This window comes from Falco cherrug, chromosome 1 (genome assembly GCF_023634085.1).
Source record: "Falco cherrug isolate bFalChe1 chromosome 1, bFalChe1.pri, whole genome shotgun sequence".
NCBI classification, from domain to species: Eukaryota; Metazoa; Chordata; class Aves; order Falconiformes; family Falconidae; genus Falco; species Falco cherrug.
Genome location: NC_073697.1, coordinates 48,927,142 through 48,948,671, shown reverse-complemented (window position 1 = coordinate 48,948,671; position 21,530 = coordinate 48,927,142). Strand labels below are relative to the sequence as shown.

General features: G+C 38.8%; 1 protein-coding gene across 4 annotated transcripts in view; it reads right to left on the bottom strand.

The window, feature by feature from the left end:
• The window catches only part of DOK7 (docking protein 7), a 78,567-nt gene that overhangs the window by 28,384 nt on the left and 28,653 nt on the right, over positions 1 to 21,530 (bottom strand). For all 4 annotated transcript variants that reach the window (XM_055700686.1, XM_055700677.1, XM_055700681.1 and 1 more), the window contains one exon: positions 19,689 to 20,563. In XM_055700686.1, coding sequence (XP_055556661.1) covers positions 19,689 to 20,563 — 875 coding nt within the window. The remainder of the gene's footprint in view (positions 1 to 19,688; positions 20,564 to 21,530) is intronic.

Here is a 21,530-nt window from a genome sequence, read left to right as displayed (position 1 = left end):
AAGGCTAGACAGTATCAAATAAATATACTTTCAAAATAATTGTTTGAGGATTAGATTATAATTGACAAAGAAAGATGCAAAAAGGCCAACAGAAGTTTGATGTGTGACATTACATCAGATGTGGGACACTGATAAAATATTGTCGAAGTTATAGGGACTAGATGAAGGACAACAAATAACTAAAAGAATCAGTGTGACTACATAAAAAAATCAGTCTGAGACAATAAAAAAAATAAAATCAGTCTTTTGTTATCAAGTAGTTTTTCTAGTCTGTAAGATTGTTGTCTTCATTTCCATTTCAATAAATCATATTCTATTCTTTCTGCAACTCTGAGGCCTCCTGCTGCAATCCTCTCTAAGGCAGAGGCTTCGCTAATGCAATGGCTACTACTAAGGCAATTCAGTGGAAAGAATGGTACCAGAGACTTAAAAGCTTTTTTTTTTAATTCTGCCAGACTGCTTTTGTCAAATATGCTTTTGTCTGTAGGAGAAACTTTTTAAATTATTATGGCATAATGTACAAATGTAAAACGTATGGTTTTCAAATGCAAAGTATAATACATATCTCAACCTACTCTATGATTACATCAAAGAAAAAACAGAGTAAGTGACCCCACTCAACATGCTTTTCTTATGCCTGCTATGATATTCAGGCTATAACTAACAGAGTATCTAAATCCTGTGTATCTCATAATATTACTCATGAATATAAGTTAAATATATTTTAATATTTATTTTCATATCTATATTTATATCTAATATTTCTATAAATTTCATATAATTAAAATATAATTAAAATAAAATAATAATTAATAAAAATAATGTAGGTTCTTTTATCTGTGACCCAAGAGCTGAGTGCTGAAGTATGTGATGCATGGTTGTTAGTTCAAACAACCTCACCACTAGAACACCCACAGTAAACGGATATGTACCACTTGTATATCACACATCATGAAGTATGTGTCCAGGGCTATTTTAACTCTGGTAGTGACCTGGCTGCTGTCAGATGGCATTCATTTTTTATTTTCTGCTTCCAAATATCCTGAGCAGGGTTTCAATGATAGATGTTAGGAGAACCCACTAGTCTGATACACTGGATCATTATTCATGGATTAGCTCTGTTGCCCTAAACAGCTAAACAGAAGCTAAGACTTGGCATTTATTTCTGTGTGTGCAAATAATCATCGTAGTGCATAATCCTTTTTACAATCAAAATGGGATTTTCCCCCTCGCCCCCTATATATATTTGGTATATCATTGTCTTTCACCTTTAAGTTTAATCTTATTTCATTCAAAGTTTCATTCACTTTAAATTTCATGAAACATACGATTTATCAGATCAGTTCTCATTTTCAAAAAATTATCAGACACAAGTACTGTCCCGCATTAAGAAAACTATGCCTACCTTTCTCTATATACTCAAATCACTTCCTGTGGACTACAGACCCAACCCTGCTCTGCTGCTGCTAATGGCAGTTTTAGTCGTTGGGCACAAGATCAGCCCCAAAGTCCAGATTTTCCAGTATAAGCTGCACATCAAGAAGCAAAGATTCTGTACTGCTCCATTTCCTGGTTTTGGAAGAAGTTTTGCCAGATTCACAGTAACAAAAGGCATCACAACTGCCTTGTACGCTCATCTCTGTGCTGTAAAAAGGAACCAGGAGCTTGCAAGTCAGATGGACAGATAAGAAAGAAGAAAAATATTGTCTGAAGACTAATCCCTCCCATTACTGACTCTAAGGGTAGGAACTGATATATAACTGTTCCATAGAAAACGTGTATTTTCAAAGAACCAAAAAAATTTTGTTTTGTATCTTTCCTCCTAAAAAGGAGGAAACCACGCTTCCAAGAAAAAATAGATCACCTTCTGTAGATTGTAAGGCTAAGCTGGGCTCCATCATCACTGGCAAGAGGAATGAAATGCCATTTGCCTGATAACTGTCAACATTTCAGACACACCTCATCAGTCACAGCTTATGTAATTCTCTTTGTGTATCTTTAGAAAGAAAGCTTTTCTTTCTGCTCATCTAAGTTTGCCAGCTTTTTATAGCTTCGTTATTCTGAACCTAGTAAGAGTTAGAGTTCTCAGCACAGGAAAGACATAGACTTGTGGGAGCGAGTCCAGAGAGGGGCCACGAAGATGATCAGAGGGCTGGAGCACCTCTCCGGTGAGGAAAGGCTGAGAGAGTTGGGGTTGTTCAGCTTGGAGAAGAGAAGGCTGCATTTCTTATATATACATATATATATAGATATATATATAGGAAGAGACCTTATAATAAGGCCTTATATATAAGGCCTTTCAATACGTAAAGGGGGCTTATAAAAAAGATGGGGACAGACTTTTTAGCAGGGCTTGTTGTGGTATGATCACAAGTAATGTTTTAAACTAAAAGAGGGTAGATTCAGACTGGATTAAGAGACAAATGCTTACAGTGAGGGTGGTGAAACGCTGGAACAGGTTCCCCAGAGAAGCAGTAGGTGTCCATCCTTGGAAACATTCGAGGTCAAGTTGGACAGACCTCTGAGCAACCTGATCTAGTGGAAGATGTCCCTGCTTATTGCAGGGGAGGTGGACTAGATGACCTTTAAAGATCCCTTGCAACCCCAACTATTCTATGATTCTGTGACTTTTAGGTGTCATTTGCTTTGGGCTAAGCACATGCATGACATTTTGCCACAGTCTGGGTGCTCAGACAGGAAGAAAGGCTCAACTTAAATGAGAGGCTCCCAGATTCTTCTTGTTATGAAAGAGGAATTCATACTCAACAGTAATAGAAGCAACTATTTGCACTGTGAGATTTTTATTCAGCACATACCAGAAATGCACTCAGAAACAGAGAGGATGGATTGCAGCATTGGTTGGCTGCTTAATATTCACGGAGAATATGATCTAGATTTTTTTTCTCCTCTCTGTTTATTTTAGGGCTATTATGCAGTATCAAGGTCATGCAAAACACCCCGTTTTTCAAGAGAAAACCATCAAAATCATGACTCAATATCCAGAGGATGGTCCCTGAAAAGCAGAAACTGTGAAGCAGACTAACAACGAGCAAACACTCTCATGCCTGCTATAGACAGCTGGTGGCCCTTCATCACAATCCTTCCGACTGCTTCATGCAGTTTGTATGTAGAGGGAGGCAGCAAATTACAGTTACATTATATAGTTTATAACAATAGTATCTTGAACTGTCAGAAACTTCACAAAGGAGCAAAGGACCCAATGAGAAATCATGAATAAAGATTTTGAAATCAGCATCACAAAACCAGAAGTGTGAATTGCCTTTAGAAAATGGAAAAGTCTTGAACATGTCCAAAGTTATGCAAAGCCCAGATATTTAAGCAAAAAGAAAACAGTCCCTAATGAAACTGACAGCTAAGGTACTTTCCTCATGAGGATTAAAAACTATGACTTATTCTTGGTGCAAATAACCAAAGAAGTTTAAAGCTGGAATGCTTAGGCTGCCACAGGGGGAAAAAAAAACCACAAAAACAAAACCAAAAACAAACAAATGAAAAAAAAACCACAAAAAAACCCAAACAAACAACAAACAAATAAAAAAAAAACCCACAACAACCAAAAAAAAATAAATCCAAGTTCCCAGGAAAGGTCAAGAAATACAGATACATGGAGCAACCTTTAAAGGTCATCTGCTTTGATGGGCTGGTTCACAACGCCTAGTAGTTAGTTGATCAAGTCCTGAACAAAAGATACAAAACTATTCAACTCTGCCATCCTTTGTAACATCTCCAAACGAAACAATCTCCTGTCCATGGCATGCTTCAGGTGTGGGGCTCCAATTTCAGCCACAAACTTCTGATTACTCAGCTTCATCTGTTGCAAGCCAACTGGCGGCTTACAGAAAGATTGCTGAAGTCAGTTCAGAAACATCTCGGTTTGCTCAGCCAACCCCAAACATCAGCTATTTTTCTAAGCATGAAGCTGGTGATTTCAGTGGCACTAGCAAGCCATGCTCTGCCTCACATTAAAATACACGTCCTAAAACCTGTGGGATAATCACAGCTCAACTCACATACAAGCTGCAGGCGTTATTTAAACAAGAATCAAAAGCATTGTTTAGTTCCAGTCCAGATTTGTGTACCCATCTTCTCTCTCATGTTTTTACAGAGGAACTCTTCTGCTATGATTTTGGCATGCTTCTGTTGAGAGAGGCCCTCCTGCTTCTTGCTGTGGACTTCCCAGCCACCTGCAGCCACGAGCCCTTTGTCACCCAATCCCGAACATGACCACTGGCATCAGAACACAACCATTAGTTCTGAAAATGACACACCTTGCCTTTAGCATGCTCTGAAAGTGTCCACTCAAAGAAGAGAAAGAAAAGCTGGGCTGAGTCCTCTGCCACAGCTACCACAAAAGCCAGTACCTGGATCCAGCTGCACAGCCTCCACCCTGAGATAAAAGCCATCTCCAGCTGCCAGCTAGCAGTGACGGCCCTGCAATTCGGGTGGTGGGAGGCTCAGTAACAATGCTGAAGGGTCAATTTTCAAGCTCTGCGATGAATAACATATGGGCATGGGGAAGCTGACACAGCAACAAGGCACATGATTTGCTCTTGTCCTTTGCTTTTCAAAACCAAAAATTGCTCTAGAATGACTTCATACCAAAGAGCCACACTAGGAGTGTGCTGAACAACTGGGCTGTAATGCAATTACATGGTCACATATCATTTTTTCCACAGGACATCTGCCTCATTCACTGCATGAGAGGGACATGTGTGGGTGAAATCAAGATGGCATGAGCAACTGTAAATCTGTCAATTCCTTAACAGTGAGGGGCTTAACTTTTCAACCTAAATAACATCCTTTTAACATCACATACATATCTCATTATGTACAAAAGTATTGAGACAGAATTCTAGAGGAAACAGCTATGCAATACCATCCACTGCATATAAAATACCCGGTGTAAACACATCAGTGATGTGTTTGTTCTGAAGCACTACTGCAAGTCAAGTTTGCATACTTCCTAGACAAAAAAAAAAAGCCAAGAGCACGTACAACAGGCACAAAGCAATAAGACTCATTCCAAGTAGACAGCAAAGTCTGAAGGCACACAACACCAAGCCATTGTAAACTGTACTAACACCAGTATCAGCCAGACAGCTTGTGGTTACAGAGAAATGCCCAAAACCACAACAACTTAAGAAACATCTGCCACCTCCCTCAAACATAGATTTTGGGTTTGTCTTACAATTTTTTAAACTAATTTCATAAGGTTTCAGTTTTTCATGGGTCTTCAAAAAATTGCTATGATTGTTCCAGACCAACAAGATGCATCTGTGAATTTGAAAATCTGTCCTACTTAACCACAGGTAAAAATTAGCAGTACTGTTTTCCGTACAGGGAGAAGCACTTCATTATTGCATGGATGTTTTGTAAGGATAGATACAGTGATGAGCTGTGGAGAGAGATACTGCCATTGCAAACCCTCTAGGTAGATCTGTATAAGCAACTCAAATGAAAAGGCGGACGTGAATTATTATGAATATTGCTGAACAGATGATCTCATTAAGCTTCCTGAGAGACCTCACAGCACAAAGACGCTGGAACATAATCAGAACACATTTCACTCCCAGTTGATGATACAGGAGGTCTTCCATAGCAGGAGCCAGGACCAGGCTGAGGAATTCAGCTAGTCAGAAGAAATGCCTAGCAGACGTAGCAAATTGGCTCCAAGACCAGTTTTAATTCAACATATTTGATAAACACGGGCATAAATAGTGCAGGAGTTAGAAGGGAAGAACTAAAAACAATTCTTCATGAAAAATAGAAACACCATATGCAAATGTCATAGGGTATATTCATCAAACTTGAACAACTAGGGCACAGCATCTCCTGATTTCAGAGCACAGAACCCTGAACAAATACACCTGTGAACTGGTGCTAGATACACAATAAAATGTATTAACACTAGCCTTCACTGCCTCTTCTTTCACCAAATGTATCTCATAACAATCATTCTGTCATTCAGGAGATGAAAGAGTCCTTACACAATTGCCATTAAAATACACCATCAGAAATAAAACCCTTTTTTCTCCAATGAGAGGTCTAAGATCCAAGGCAGATACCCCTGATATAATCTGAAGTTCTGCATATCACATATTCTTAGGGCCAAAATAAAGATGGCCAGTTTGTCCAGGTAATAAGAAGCGGCTACATTGTTTCCCCTAACTCCTTGGCTGAGCTGTCATGATTTAGAGTAGCAGAAGGTCTGTTCTGGAATTTTATGAAAAGGAACAATTTTTAACTTAAGCATAAGATATCCAGCAGATTTTATGATTCAAGATAGCGTTGCCAACTTTTTAGAGATGTCTTCATTGCAACATTACATTCCCTTTTCCGAGCCTTATTCAGCTAGGCTCCTTTTAGTTAAACCACCTCTCCTAAGGTACATACAGAAACTCCAGTTATAGTGCTTAAGCAGAAGAGTTCAAACAAACATTCCTCCTGACTGTTGAAGGTTCAGCAGTGCACCCACAGCATTGCTTTAACCAATCACATTTTCACAGGTGAACACATGTATAATAGTGTATACAGCAGCTTTAGCTGTGTTTCTGTTTTAGAAATGGTAAGGCCTTTATGAATAGATACATGTTTACGTAGACTAAAAATCAACATTAACTGTAATAGGTTATATATTTGTGTTCTTACAGAAAGACAGTAAAATTGCAGACATCTGTGCCTATAAACTTATTTTAACATGAAAAGACTATTTTAAACTAAATTAGCTCCAATAACTGGGGAAAACATCTTTCCTATTTACGCCAAAAAATTTTTTTTCTTTCTTTTTTAAATAAATACCGGCACTTCTGAAGTCCTATCAAGTGCAACAGAAACAAAGTAATGTACACAAAGAGGCTTCAATTCCATGTATTCTGGTTTATATTCCATGTATTCCAATTTCCAACAGGGGGTAGCATTACACTACTACAAGAACAGCTGATATTTAAAATACACTCAGTTTCCCCACATTTGCTAGTCTGAGCTTCCTTGTACAAGAGATCTGTTAATTTCCACTCATTCTGCACCAAGTGAAAACCACTCAAGGCAGAGACTCCAGCAAAACTACTGTACCACTGAAAATAAGGCTCAAATGGAGCCCAAACACATATGCGTAACAGCAGACTTGACTCTACTGTACAGATAATAAGCAGGGTGGAGTTCTCATCTCATTCTTGCTCAGCACATAAAAGAAACAGGAGAGGCAAAGTGCACGTACACTGGATGCAACATCTCACACGATCCATTTCTTTTGCATTTTAAAGTTCACAAGAGTAACTGTGCCACCACTGAGCATCTCAGCACTGCACAAGTACCTGTGAAATTAGGAGGGCTTGACAAATGGGAAGTGGTGTTATACATTTTCTTAAAATAGCACATCCCGGTAGATACAGCAGAGTTCTGCTGCAGTAGGAGCATCAGCCCATTTCAAGTTTTTAAGTCAACATAAAGTACTGTTTAGCAGGAAACTTGGAGAGACTGAAAATAAATGAAAAAGGCAATCATTAACATATACACATATGCACACATGTACTCACAAAGGGATTCAAATAGTCTCGCTCTTTTGATTAGCAAAGGAGCAATTTACAGCAAATTTACACCGGGAAGAGACATGTAAGACAAAAGGTCCAATAATCCATTCATTTCCTGACACAGACAATCCTTCCCTGATGAGGAAAAGGGGATGAGCTTCAATCAACATACATAAGAGACATTTTACACTTCTCAGTGAAAAACAGCTTTTATGCCACTGTGCTGAGAAGTAGCCTAACTTATCACAATTGTTCTTGTCAAAAAGCTTCTGATTAACAGAAAATTAATTCCACCATTTAACAGAAAATTAATTCCACCATTCCACCAAAAGTGCATGAAGTATCCCTTTCACTCAAGTTTTCTGCTTGCAACGATATTTAAAATCCAAGTCATCTGTTCAGGAAGAACAGGGATTCTGTTTTGCATATAAAGAGTTTAACTACAACTCTACAGCTACAGTGACAAACAGTAAATAGGGAAGGACTCAAATGTGAAAATATTGCAAAAGCTGACAAAGTGAAATATCAGATGTTAGAGTCAAATTAAATCCACCTCTACAGATTCTCAGAGATGGAGAAAGTTTTTGTTAAGCGGTAATTACCATTTTGAAGCATTCACCTATGGACTGCCCTAAGTCTTTTCCTTCTTCTACTTCCCCCAAAGAGTGTTGTTCCACAGTGTGAGTTTAGCTTGTGCTTGCACTAAAAATACACTTGGGCCTGTTTTGTAGCTGATGGAGCTATGCCAATTTACATTAGACTAGTTATTTGATTCCTTCCTTCCAGCCCGTTCCACATAAAGACACGAAGAAAAGAATCCTTGTTATAACCTGTGCATCCTGCTCCACACAGAGAGAGAACTAGAGTAGGCTTAATTATGAGCGTATGAAGAATAAAAATGAACATCTTGCAATATCATCTTCACATCCGTTTTCCTTCTTTTTCAACCTCACATTTACAGCTAATAGTAGTCAACTTCTCCCAGAAAAAAAGTTATTAACAAGATAATCAGTTATCATCATTAGAAAGAAATGGGTGGAACTAGAAGGACAAATAAGGGAGAGTAAGCTCAAAATAGTAAGTTTAAGACAAGGATTTTCCTTTATCCCCAGCCCATCACTGAAATTATGGCTTGTCAAAGGCAATGCAACTATAATTAAGCTTCAAAGGATACAGATACTTAACTATTCACGGGGGGTGTTCACAGGCTTCTCCTGTATTGGAGAGACTTGCTATAAATTATTATGTATAATTACTTCTGTAGTTTTTCAAAGCTTTATGTAATAGTCACCTCCATAGCACATGTGTTCTGCTTGACTTCGTGTCTCAAGGAATGAGATGAATTGGCAGACTTCACCTGGAAATGTTTTCCTCGTGCTACAGAGGATTCAAGTATATAGTTACTAGCCCTGATATAGCCCACTTAGCACTTCTCTGTCCTTGTAATAAACCAGATCTGGGAAAGGTTTCTATTCCCTTAATATTTTCCAGGCTCAGATTTCTTGTACATTCAAAATTGCTTCCAATCAGCATTGAATTAGCAGAGGATTCCACAGAATCCAGACTACTGCAGAGGATGTGGCTAGGGGAGAGGGAACACAGCCAGAGTTCATGTCCCACTGATTCCCAGCTGTTGAAACAGTCATTTTAGTTGATTGACAGCTGGCTGCTGCAGTTTACACTGTGAATAGCCCAATATCTTCATGTGACAAGACTAGGAGCACAAAGCCAAAAGCCCCTTTTCAGTCTACCCTGTGGACTTGTGTAGGATCAAACTGCTTCAGAGAAAGTCTCAAGGACTGCCTTCTTTCATCTGTCCTGTTTTAGGAAAGGAACATGGAAATACATAAAAGGTAATGCTGAGGAAGACATACAAGCAGAGCTTGTATGCAGTAAAGGCACTTTTACTACAGCCTAGAATCTGTATGTAAGACTCTGGTATTCAGTCACCCAATCCTGGCTGTCATTTATCACATGGATCATATTAACAGTCACTTGTTTTGATCTTAACATCCCCATCCCACCCGAGGAAACTCAGTCTAACTTTTGCACACACACAAAAATTTTGTGTTGTTACAGTCCTGTTGATGCATTGAACTTCACTAGAGATGAAGCAGAGGGGTTGGAAAGAGTAGCTCCACATAACATTTTTCCCCATGCTTCTGTCCTACACCCACGGTTTGAATTACTCCCTGAAGCAAGTTATGAGTTTCTCAAGCGACCCTTCAAGATTCAAAACGTTATTACACTAGCAAGGATGGCTTGAATGCAAGGAAGTCCTTCCTTCCAAAATGTCATTTAGGAATGGAACAGAAAAGATTTTGTGCAACTGGTAAAAAGTGGCATAAAGAGCATTTTTAACACTGTAAAAAAGATTTGCTTAGTCAGGTGCAGTAACTTTAATGGTTCATTGTGTCACCTTGGTTCTGACCCAGCGTTCCTATACTTTGAGCTCAGTTTAGCCAGCACCAAGAAAACTCAAGAGTGTCTACTTAAGATGGGACAACTGACTAGCTGAAATACGTAACTGCAGATCCTTAGACAGCTTGAACGGGTCATCTGCTCTCAAACCTCTTACAGGGAAAAAACTCTGAGTTTTACCTAATCCCTATTCAGCCAAAATAGCTTTTGACCTAAAAAACGAATTAAAGGGGGAAAAAAAATTCATTGCATCAAAAAAATCTGCTAAATTTGATTTGGTGCAATATGCCTCTCCTAAATAAGGATTTAAGAAAAGAATACATTAAAAAACATAATACATTCATGTTTTTCTTTTCCTCTGTTGTTACAACTTGACTTGAATTTCAGTCATATCTTCAAGCATGTTCTTGGTATCTTGCTCCTTTCTAACTGCTACAAAATTGCTCAACCCTCAGGCTAATCCCATGCTTAGAAAGAACTGATTTTCAACTGCTATGTCTGCAGTTGTAGATTTTCTGAATCCACTAAGTGTAAAGGTTCCTGCGTTAATAACTTCTTTCCAGTAACTCTGCCGCTCTTTAAAGACACCATTCATCAAGCTCAATTTCACACAATTAAAAAAAAACAACTGTTGAAATCATGTATTCAGTGCCACTGCTCTCTGATCCTTCATTAAGTAGAAAATGGCTTTGAACTATTTGTTGAAATCATAAAGTTGTGATAGAATTCCCAGCATTTAAATAAATAAATACATAAATAAATTAATAAATAAATAGAAATTGTAGAGTAGCTGCTCCAACCTGGCAGGCTGATTTTCTTCTTTAGTGACTCTTATTGAGTTCCTTTTCTGTCCACAGTTCACTTGAAAGGCAAACAACTTCCTGTCTCTCTCACTGCAGCCTGGAAAACATCACATTTAATATAATCTTTAGCACTTGGATAGAATTGTCCACATCCAAAGTACTGTAGAAACACCATCCCATCAGTCCTAACAATAGCCTTGGGAAGTAAACATTCTCCAGTTACAGATATTATATAACTAGGTAGACTGAGGTAACCTGGTCAGAGCCACAATAATAAAACCATAACACAAAATTCCTACATCAGTGCAGATCTCGAGCTTTTTACCTCTCTTGCACACCCTGCGAATCCTTTCCCCTCCTATTGATGGGTTTCCAAAACACCATCACCTGCACTTTGCTGTCACAAATTCCTGCCAGGAGTCTGCAGCAGACAACTAGCTTTATAGCGTATCACGCAGGTTTGTAAAATGGATCTGACAGGCAAGAAAACCAAAGTTTAATAAGCATTCTTTCTGTATTTCCTGAGGTCCACAGCAATCAACCCCACTCCTTCTACTATGGGACAGGGATTGAAATCTGTCATAGATATCAAAGATCCATTTTATTTAACTCACATCCAGCCCAATTCTCTTACGATCCAAACATTTTAATCACACTGATTTCAGTGGCCCTGTTTTTAAGAGTCAGAGGAAAGCCTGCTGAAGTCTGCAACAAGGTTCTGCTGACCTCACTGGGACCTTCACCAGGACTGTACAATTGCATGGGAGGTAAAGCTGGCAGTCCCATCTACTATACACACTTTTAAAGAATGCCCTTTCTTTTGTTCTCTAGACAAGTTCTGTAGCATTTCAGCAGAAGCGTTCATAACTATGCACAATAAAGCGATAGACAAAATTGCAAGAGGAGCTTTAGAACAGTATGCCTTGAAAACTGTTTGGCAGGTATTTCTATACCAGAATGGTTTAGCCACATTTTCTGACTTTTTAGCCTAAAGGAAGTATTCATTCAGTTCTGAACACATAAATATTCTTCAATGATTCATTCCTCAGATTGGTTTCAGTGTAATTTTTTGTGGAGCAGGTAATAAACAATTTTCTGTTCAGTGGATTTGTTGCCACACTTGCCCTTTTCTTGCTAACAAATGCCAAAATCGCATTACCTGTATGAAGATGTTACCCTACTATCAAACTTTACTAGGCCAATATTAAGAAAAAATATTTGCTTTTTACAAACAAAGTAATACAACTTGGTATAGGGTTGCACAGTTATACTGGAAACAGGAATTTGCCTACATCACAACCTCTACACAACTAATACCTTAAGGATCTAATCTGATTGCAAATCTATGTGGGCTACTAGCCAGACTGAAAGTATTTCCATAGATATCTTGAAGTAATAAGAATACTGAGCATCTTGAACTACCAAAACTAACTCCATTTATATGTCTTGTCACGGGTTGTGGACAAGTATAAGCACAGTTTGTGTAATTTTGTTGGAACTACTGAACATCTATTTTCAGTCCTCTCATCTACTCGCAGTGAGCTGCTGTCAACCCTCCAGACACCCCATCCAAATGATTGCTATCCTACTGACACTTGCCAATTCCTTCTGAGCCACAGAATTACTTCGATATCGGTGACTGTTAAAACAGAATATTTTCTGCATAGGCTGCTTGAATCCATGGTCTTAAAAATATAATGGTGGTAGACACTACAAGCATTTTGCAGAAATGCAAGTCCAGGAATTGAGGTTTTTTTAAAGTAACTGTTTATGATTTTGCAGAAGGAGATGAACCACCTGGGAATAAAGCCTAGGAATCTTAATCCAGGGCTGTCACCGGAATTATTTGCTTGCCTCTGAGTTCAGCTTAATGTAATCCATGCCTTCCTAATGTCTTTTCGGGGTTTCTTCCTCTGCAGGTGAATTCTACTTTTCTCCGTTTTAGAAAATGAAGATAGAAAGTGTGGTAAAACTTTACAGAATTCTGTAGAATTCTTCCAGAAAAAATGGATTTCTATTTAGAAAAAAAGACAGACAGAAAAAAGCCTTCCATTTTCCCATTTTGGCCCCATTCCAAACAATCTGATGAGTCTCTTTACAACTGGATCAAAACCAAAAACACCACAAACCCTACATTCCAAAGGGAGTAATTTTTTCCAGCTTTTATTATCAGACTCCTCCTCCTTTAAAATATTTCTTTCTCTCTCTTCAGAAAAGCTATTGCTCCCAACAGAGGAAGAAGTAGCCATCAGTTGTAGTAATAATAAAAGCTATTATCCAGCTTGATTATATTTAGGGGAGGAAGTAGTTTTTCCCATTTGTTCATTCTGGTGGGTATAAAAGGTCAACAGCACGGTTTATCAATATCTTCACTGGCTCTCTGACAGAAAAGCGATCCAGCAACACTTCTATTTAGTACAGAAGAACGAATTCTGCTGACCTATGTTGTCTACATTCCCTCAGGTAGGAAAGACACTCTCTTCTCTTGACATTATTAGTATCATTTCACTTACCAGTGCTTCTGCGGCAAGCAGTTTTCCCATTAGAGACCACAGGCTATCTGTTCTTAGTGCCTGATCCCAAGAAATGCTGAGAGCTTAATTCTTATTATTCTGAATCCAGGTGAGAAACTTTATTCCTAGTGCAAATCCTGGCGGGGATTCTTTCCTGATAGATGGAGAGCATCTTCAGTATTACTTTTTAGGTATGAGGTAAGGCAGCCTCCTACAGGGCCAAAAGCAAGTCAGATCTGCACAGCTCTGGTAGGATCAGTATGTCTTGTATTTTAGTATGACATCTCAAATCCAAAGTCATACCCATGAAGTGACCTCCTCCAAGCAAAGCTTTGGAAGAGCTGGGTCACTTATATGAGCCCCTACCAGCAACAGCAAAGGGAAAGGGAGCTGGGTTCTCTTCTTGATTACTTGGGAGTGAAGCCTATTGCCAAGAAGCATTATAATATTGTATAAAATAACAGTGGTACACTGAGAAGAAAAAAACCATATCTTCTATTTGCCTGTGAACTGCTGATAAACAACACTTCAACACAGTGTATAAGCAGACCCAACAGCACCTTAGTAAGAGGATGGGAGTTAACTCTGTGATAGACTTGGGGTCCTGGCCAAAACTACAAAAAAGAAAACAAAACAAATCAAGCTCTAACCCTGACACTACAGCCATCTGTTTTATGCCCCTTTCCTCTACCAGTTTCAACTGGAGAACACATTTTTGCTCCAATCATTGACTTGCACAGTGCTGTGTGCTTTTGTCAGCACAACCACCTCCAGAAATGACTGTGTTTCATTGTCAAGGACAGCAATGGTCATAGATTTCTTCTCTTTCAGAATGATGTTGTGGGGAAATTGGTGGTTTTAAAGATGTCTTTGAACCTGTGAAAAGCCCCCAAAATAACACTACTTTATTGTAAAAATGTCAGAGCCTTTTACAATAACTGTAATGTAAGTAAAATGCCAGATTGCCAAATCATTGTCCGGTGCAGTCACCTCATTTAGCGGTGATACATGTTATGGAAGATCCATCTCACTGCAGGTTAATGTATCACAGTCAGGACTGAAAGAACAACAATTGGAATTAAATCTTAAAAGAAGAGAGCACAAATGCAAGTTTTCTAATTCATGCCAAAAGCCAGTAATACCCAAAATCAATGGTCATCAAAGCATACAAGAGCTTCACAAACACTTTGTCATTCAGGTCAATAATACTGACAACTGACTACCAGATTCCTCTGAGGTGCCAACTGTTCCTGTTACAGTTTTGACAGTGTGTGCTGCCTAACTGCCCAGAGCTCTGAGATGAGAGCAGAAGTACAAGTAGAACCAACACTGCAGAAGATGACAAATGTGTCCTTCTCAACTGAGGATTCAGACAACCTGTAGCTTTTCTGAAGGTAGGAAGACGCATAAAATGTTACAGCATCACACATCAATACTGTAAAAAAAAAAAAAAAAAAAAAGGAAGTAAAAAATCAATCTTTTAAAAGAGCTGTAAAAGGTGTGTAATTATGAATAATCATGTTCCTATACTTTCAGAGAAAGCAGGGAAATAAACACACTACGAGATAAACACATAAGGTGTTCAGTCTCATGGGGAAGGAGGTAATGGCTCCAACAGTAAAAAAAAGCTACACTGAAGTTGTATATAACAACATACTGTGATTTCTTCACTATCTATTTTAATACTACATTAGAAAAGTACCTGACTAAAAGCAAAAAAAAAATAATTCTCAGTTAAATGGATGTGACAATGTAGTCCGCAGCTATTTCTCGAATCTCACTACACAAATTTACACCTTATAGGCCCTCTCTTTTACCACTTGCAAAAGCAGCATCTACAATGAAAGGAGACAAACCAGCTAAACCCAGGATTAAGGGTTTGGTACAGGATTTGGAAGGCCAAGGCTATATTCCCAACCCAGTAACAGGCTGTTCATGACCTTAGTTAAACCAGTCCAGGCAAGACCACAAAACAGACCTCAGTGCACTATGTTTTTTAGAGTCCAAGCCCCTTCTCTAAGGAACACATGAGCCTTGCTTCTCTCTTAGCTTAGTCTTTCCGTGGTCTACAACGCACGGTGGAAACACAGATAATCATAGTAGTTCTAGATCTACCCAGAGACTGTGCACTCATAAAAGGCTGTGTGTAATTAACAAGCCCTGCAAAGACATGGTGCTGCATGACTAAATATACTGAGTAAAGTGCCTGCTCAAGGATCACAGTACAGACATGCACATGTCTTCCTTTAAAGCTGTAACACAAAATAAAGCAGTTCCTACGGAACAGACTAAATGAGGTAAAGTTGCTATCAGCCAATCAAAACAACTCCCCACTTGAACCAAGATCCACATCCCCCCAAGGCAGGTACCAGATCTCCCTATATTGTGTAGGGAAGCATCCTTGGAACCCTAGGAAGGGTTCTTCACTCGGCAGTGTGGATCCTGCTACCTGACAAAACCCCTAAACTCTTTTGTACATTGTGAGTACAGCATTCCTTTATTTCTGCTTACTACAGATAATCCGGGAGATTCAAAGTTTGAGGCATACAGTTAGTGCAGTAGTAGGAACTACACAAATACGTCACAAAGGATTTGCATAGACTGGCTCCGAATTTGGGACCTATGTCTCCAGGGAGGTTTTGGTATTTTAAATGATCAGCTAAAGTGAGTGTCTGAATACCAATACTGGATTGATGATAACAGTCACACAAAAACTGACACTTTCTTTCCTCCTCTATCATAGCAAGGTAACTACCAAAGCAGTAGCCAAGACTGTATTTCTACATACATAATACCTCCCACTGCCATAAATATGAATTTACGGTTGGCTAAACGTACATAAAAGTCATTCCAACTAATAGATATTTCAAGCTGTCAACAGTGATTTGAGTATAACACTAAGTAGTGTGAAAGAGACAGCCCTAGTCATTCCATATTAATTCAACTTGCAAGAAGATGAAGGTCAGGGGATAAAAAGCAAAGCAAAACTAAAGCCAGTACTTGTGAGATGGAAAAGGACAAAACCAGTTGGAAAATAATTTTATTTTTCAGACTTCTATGAAAATTTACAAACAATGGTGGTGTAAAAAAAAAAAAAAGACACCCTATAAAAAAGTTTGACATAATTTCTCAAACTATAGCATCAAATGAAGTTACAGAGCAATAAGCATACAGTGAAAGTCTGTTCATCAAATTACTATCAGCTAAGTAGTTGAAAACGTAGCAAGTCTAATAATATAGCTCTACAGCTTACTCAGAAATCCTGTAACAATCCAACATTCTGAGCTTAAAATATACTGAGAATACACAATGGATTCATCTCTGCAATCATCCATAAGACTGAAATCACCTAGGCAAAAAATTACATAGCAAAGGCACACCTTGCGAAGTTTGTAAAGGAAGACATCTTGAGCACACTACAATAACATACAACAGAAAGCAAAACACCCTGCATGCTTGCTTATTAATCCCCAGTGTCTAATATGAAATACAATAGAGAAATAAGAGAAGCAATTTTTAGTAACTTTCTTCAGGCTGGTTCTATTCTTCATCCAGAGTGAAACAGAAAGGCTTCCTTGCCCTATTTTCTGTTTGAACCTTGGCACTTCCCCAGGGTATGTTCTCCCTATGTTCATCATCATCCTTGTCATTAGCGGAGCAGGTGGTTCTTAACCAAGTCAATCCCAATCACAAATGCCACCATGCTTTCCACATATGCATGTCTTCATCCTGCAATCTGTCTCCAGCTCTTCACATGCTGAACTCCAACACACACAGACAACATGCCCAAATCTAACCTCAATTTGCCAAAGTTTACATACAAGGCAGAAAAAAACCCAGTGCTTACACCCTTTATTATTGCTGTAGACTTTCCTCTACTCAGGTCACTCACTCAGTTTAATTAGTAGGCATTTAAAAACCATCAACACAATTTAACTAACAGGTTAACTTGAAATTGCAAAGGAACTCCAAACACGGGCATGCTAAAGCATTTTGAACCGGAATTGGAATAAACATGAAAATCTGATGTCTTCATTAATCCATAAATCAGCTCCTCCTGGCCTTAACTGCATCTTAAATGTATTCTGCTCATAGCACAAGGAATACAAATTATTTTTTAGTTACAGCATATGAATTTGAGCTTTCACTGTATTCATTATGAGAAAAGCCAAAAATGGTGTCCATCTAAAATAACTCATCTTGACAATTCAGGACAATGTATCAAAAGGTTATTTTTTTCTTTCAAAAGTAAAAATAAACCCATGAATCATTCCATTTAGTAAGACTTCCTTCCCAACTGCTTACAAATGGCAGGGGGTGCAGGTGGGGAAGGATAAGAAACAGATGTGCATATCTCATGCTAAAACAGAGTTATTAAGAGGATTGCACCAGTGTTTCTCTCACTAAATTTGTTTAAATATTTACAGTTCCTGAAATTCCTTCCAACTATATTATTAAGGCAACTAGAAACACCATGAAACCTGATAACATTTTGCAATAAAAGATTTGGGTGTGTATGTTGCTGGAGTCAACGGGCAGTTAAAAAAGTGACATAAATTAGCCTTTAATGGCTTTGAAGATACACAACAGAATACTCACTTTCAGCTTCCTGTCTGCAACAAATACCTAGGGTAAACTTTGATAAATTCATGTCTGAACTGACAATTCAGATCACCCAGAAACATTTAGACCACATAAGCTAACTAACTGTACCTTAACTAATTATTTCCTTGCTGCTTAAGACAAAGCCATCTTGGAGCTTTCTGATCCCAGAGGAGAGCCCTCCTAGGAATCAGTCTTGTGCATTTTTCCTAACTCCTTTCTAACTATAGTCAGCAGGAAGCCAGCAGCAGATACACTGCTGTGCACCCTGCCGCCTGCGCTGCAGAAAGAACAGAAGTGGGAGGCTAAATCTCAGCCCTCCGCATCCAGCCAAGTTTTCAGATTTAGGCTAAAGTTCGAGTGAGGGCCTTTGGTACAGATGGCTGGCAAGGATGGTCATGGAAGAACACTGGTCCTAATGATCAGTGTAGACACAACCTTATGAGGCCTGTCACATCAGTGTCTCCCTACCTCCTAATGCTGCAAGTACATGACAAAGTAACATCTCCGGTGCTGTTACGGAGGCTATACAAGCGCCTCAGGCAGACAGCATTTTCTAGTTTTAGATGTGAAGGTGAAGGCAGTCAATGATGCAAATGCATGAAACACCTCATGAGAAGAAAATAATCCCTCGAGTTTATAACCTTCTAATTTTTCTTTTGTAACTTACTGTACACTTGAACCCTTTTCGTAGCAGTGATTTATGTAATCTCACACGCTCAATTAAAATGCACACACTTCAATGGCAGTATTTAATTCCTCAAACAAAAGTCTCTCTTGCTGAATCCCTACTTCACACATTCCGTAATTTGAGCACTCCCTCTTAACTTTTCCAGCCTTTCAACAGCTCACCAACACAAGCAGCTTTACCATCTAAGTTTAGCAAACACATTCACAAAAAAAATTCCTCTCCAGAATGGATAAAAACAGATACATTTTCTTCATGCAATGTACAATTAATGTATATATCTTACTCCTATAAAAAGCTAAGAATTCAGCAGAGTTCAAAAAGAATTTATGAGAATATCAAAATCATAGTAACAGATACTGGCAAATGTGTTTAGAAAAGCGTATGAATCTCCATACTTTGGGTTTTAAGTCTTTACATGACTGCTGATAAAAAATAATTTTTCCTGCAAATATGGTGTCCTGGTAGTAGACCACTAAGAGTTATTGTATACCTCCTCTAAAGTATCTGTCATTGGCCAGTCATAATACTGCATTAGTTAATCCGCTATGGATTGCCATGCTGACTTGACTATCTTCTCTTGCCCCAGTGAGAAGCTTTGCTAATCTGGCTTCCTGTGCAAGACATGCTCAAACTACAATGGTAAAGAAAAGAAAAACATCAATAAAATAAAAATATGCACTGTGGTCACCTTAAAGAGAAGTACACACTATTTGACCTCCCTTCTTCCTTCTTTTAAAATACCAGCAGTAAAACAGATCGATGTCCTTCATGCTAGATTACAACTATATGACAAATTCAGCCCTCTCAGTGCCTGTAAAGCTTCTAGCTCTGTCACTGTAAGCCACCCACATATATCCAAAGCCAAAATTGGCCAATTTACAAGTAATGATTGACGGCCTATATTGTTCAGTGTTTTCCTGATCAGGCACACATTTTGAGGAACCGTGTGCTAAACCTCTCAGCTTAAGCATAAACAACACAGAAGTTATTACCTGTTCAAATTATAAAGGAAACAGTAGTACTTATAACCTGCAACTTTAGCCATTTCAAATTAATCATGCTATATTAAGTAAGGCTTGTTAGCATCTGCTCAGTGTTAGGTATTTACCTTTAGTCCACCACAGATTGGACAAGCTGAAAAAAGAGCTCTTGTCATCCCAGGGTGGGGGCTACATGTATCACAGGGGTCAGCTGAGGGCCCCCTAGGTGGTGACAACTCACTACTTTTGGAGTCTGACACCTGTCCTTGTGGTTTTGTGTCTGACCACCTCGAAACAAAATCCACATATGTCTCATCACTTGAGTCCTTGCTGCTTTCTGTGAGTAAGGATGAAGGCCTCCCTCTGTCCTGGCTGCGCTCGGGTACCCTCCATGCTTCCAAGTGTGGTAGTCGCAGTTTTGGGTCACTAGCACCTTGAGTTGACAGGGCCTGGTCCTTGGGTAGCGTGGAATCTGCACTCTTTGGTTGCACATCTTTAGAAGCTGCCTGTAACAAACTCCTGGGTATATCATAAACATGTCTTAGAGAGCTGGGAACCTGATACTCTGATCCCACACCTCTCTGGAGCTCACTGTGAGGACAAGTACATAAATTCTGATCCGAAGGAAAGTTCAATGGCAAGCTTAGCAATGATCCAAACTCATCACCATGGCAAATGTCCAAGCTGCCAGCATAGGAAGAGAAGCTTCCAGAGTAAGAAGAGTGACTACCAGTAGCTATTCCACTGTCAGAAGAACTCTGACGACCTATTTCCTGTAGCTGTCTTGATCGGAGGGGCTTTGGAGGCAGTTTAGTGGTGCCACGTGCCCCTTCTGGAAGGGTCTTTTCTTCCCCAAGATGAATGCCCTTTGCTGCTGCCAGTCCATGACTCTCTTGAGAAGTGCTGGCTGAAGACTGTTCAGGCCAAATTGTCAGTCTGCTCCCAACACTAACATCCGAGTGGCTGGTATCTGAAGATGAGCTTGAAAGACTTCTATCATCTCCTAGAAAAGAAAACACATCGACCTATGTTTAAAACACAGACTGAAGCATGGCAAGTATGTACAAACAGAAAGGACCCTGAGATACCACCTGCTTTTTGTAAGGGGAACATCTGTCAGAAAGCCAGAATTCCTGCAATAATTTATATTCCCCACAGGAAAAATTAAATGCCAATAGTATGTTACCTTGCCATAACCCTACCACGCTGTGGAACATAATGCATTCAGGGCTAAACTTTTAGAGTTTATGCACTAAGTTCTCCCCTTTTCAATGACATTTTACTTCCATACAGTTCATTTGTTTTATTTTAGATACTTTTATCTTATATTACAGGGAATATTCAGAAAGTCCCATGCTCAAGATAGCTGAGGATGCTCTGAAGAAAACCTTGTTATTGTAACCCAAAGCCATATAAAACATTTCCATGTTTTAATTTGATCTGAATCAAACAAATTATTAACCTATTTGTACTTTTTTCTCTATCTACATCTTCTTTGAACGACACCAAAGTGAATGTGTAGAGACCACAAAAATAAAAATCAAACTTAAGACTGTCCTGTTCTCTCCTCAGCTCTTTTGCACTTCTGCATAATATCCATACCAAAATGCAACCACACATCACTGTAACAAAAAAATGAGAATACTACTATTATAAAAATGTTTACATAACTACATACAAAAAGATCTTCCATAATTCATTTATGCATCTATTGCAAGAATATTTTTTTTTCTCACCGATACTTGCAAGAAGGACACTTTTACAGGTAACTACTGCTATCAAGACAGAATATGGAAGAAAAAAATCAAACATTGGCATGAAAGGCCATAAGGACAAACACAAATGTCAGACAAACAAATGCACAAAAACAAACAAGCAAACAAAACCACGTTCTTGTAGTGACACACAGTCCACAATGATATTTCCTTCCTTCTTAATAAAACCAATGTGAAAACAAAGGTTGACAGCAG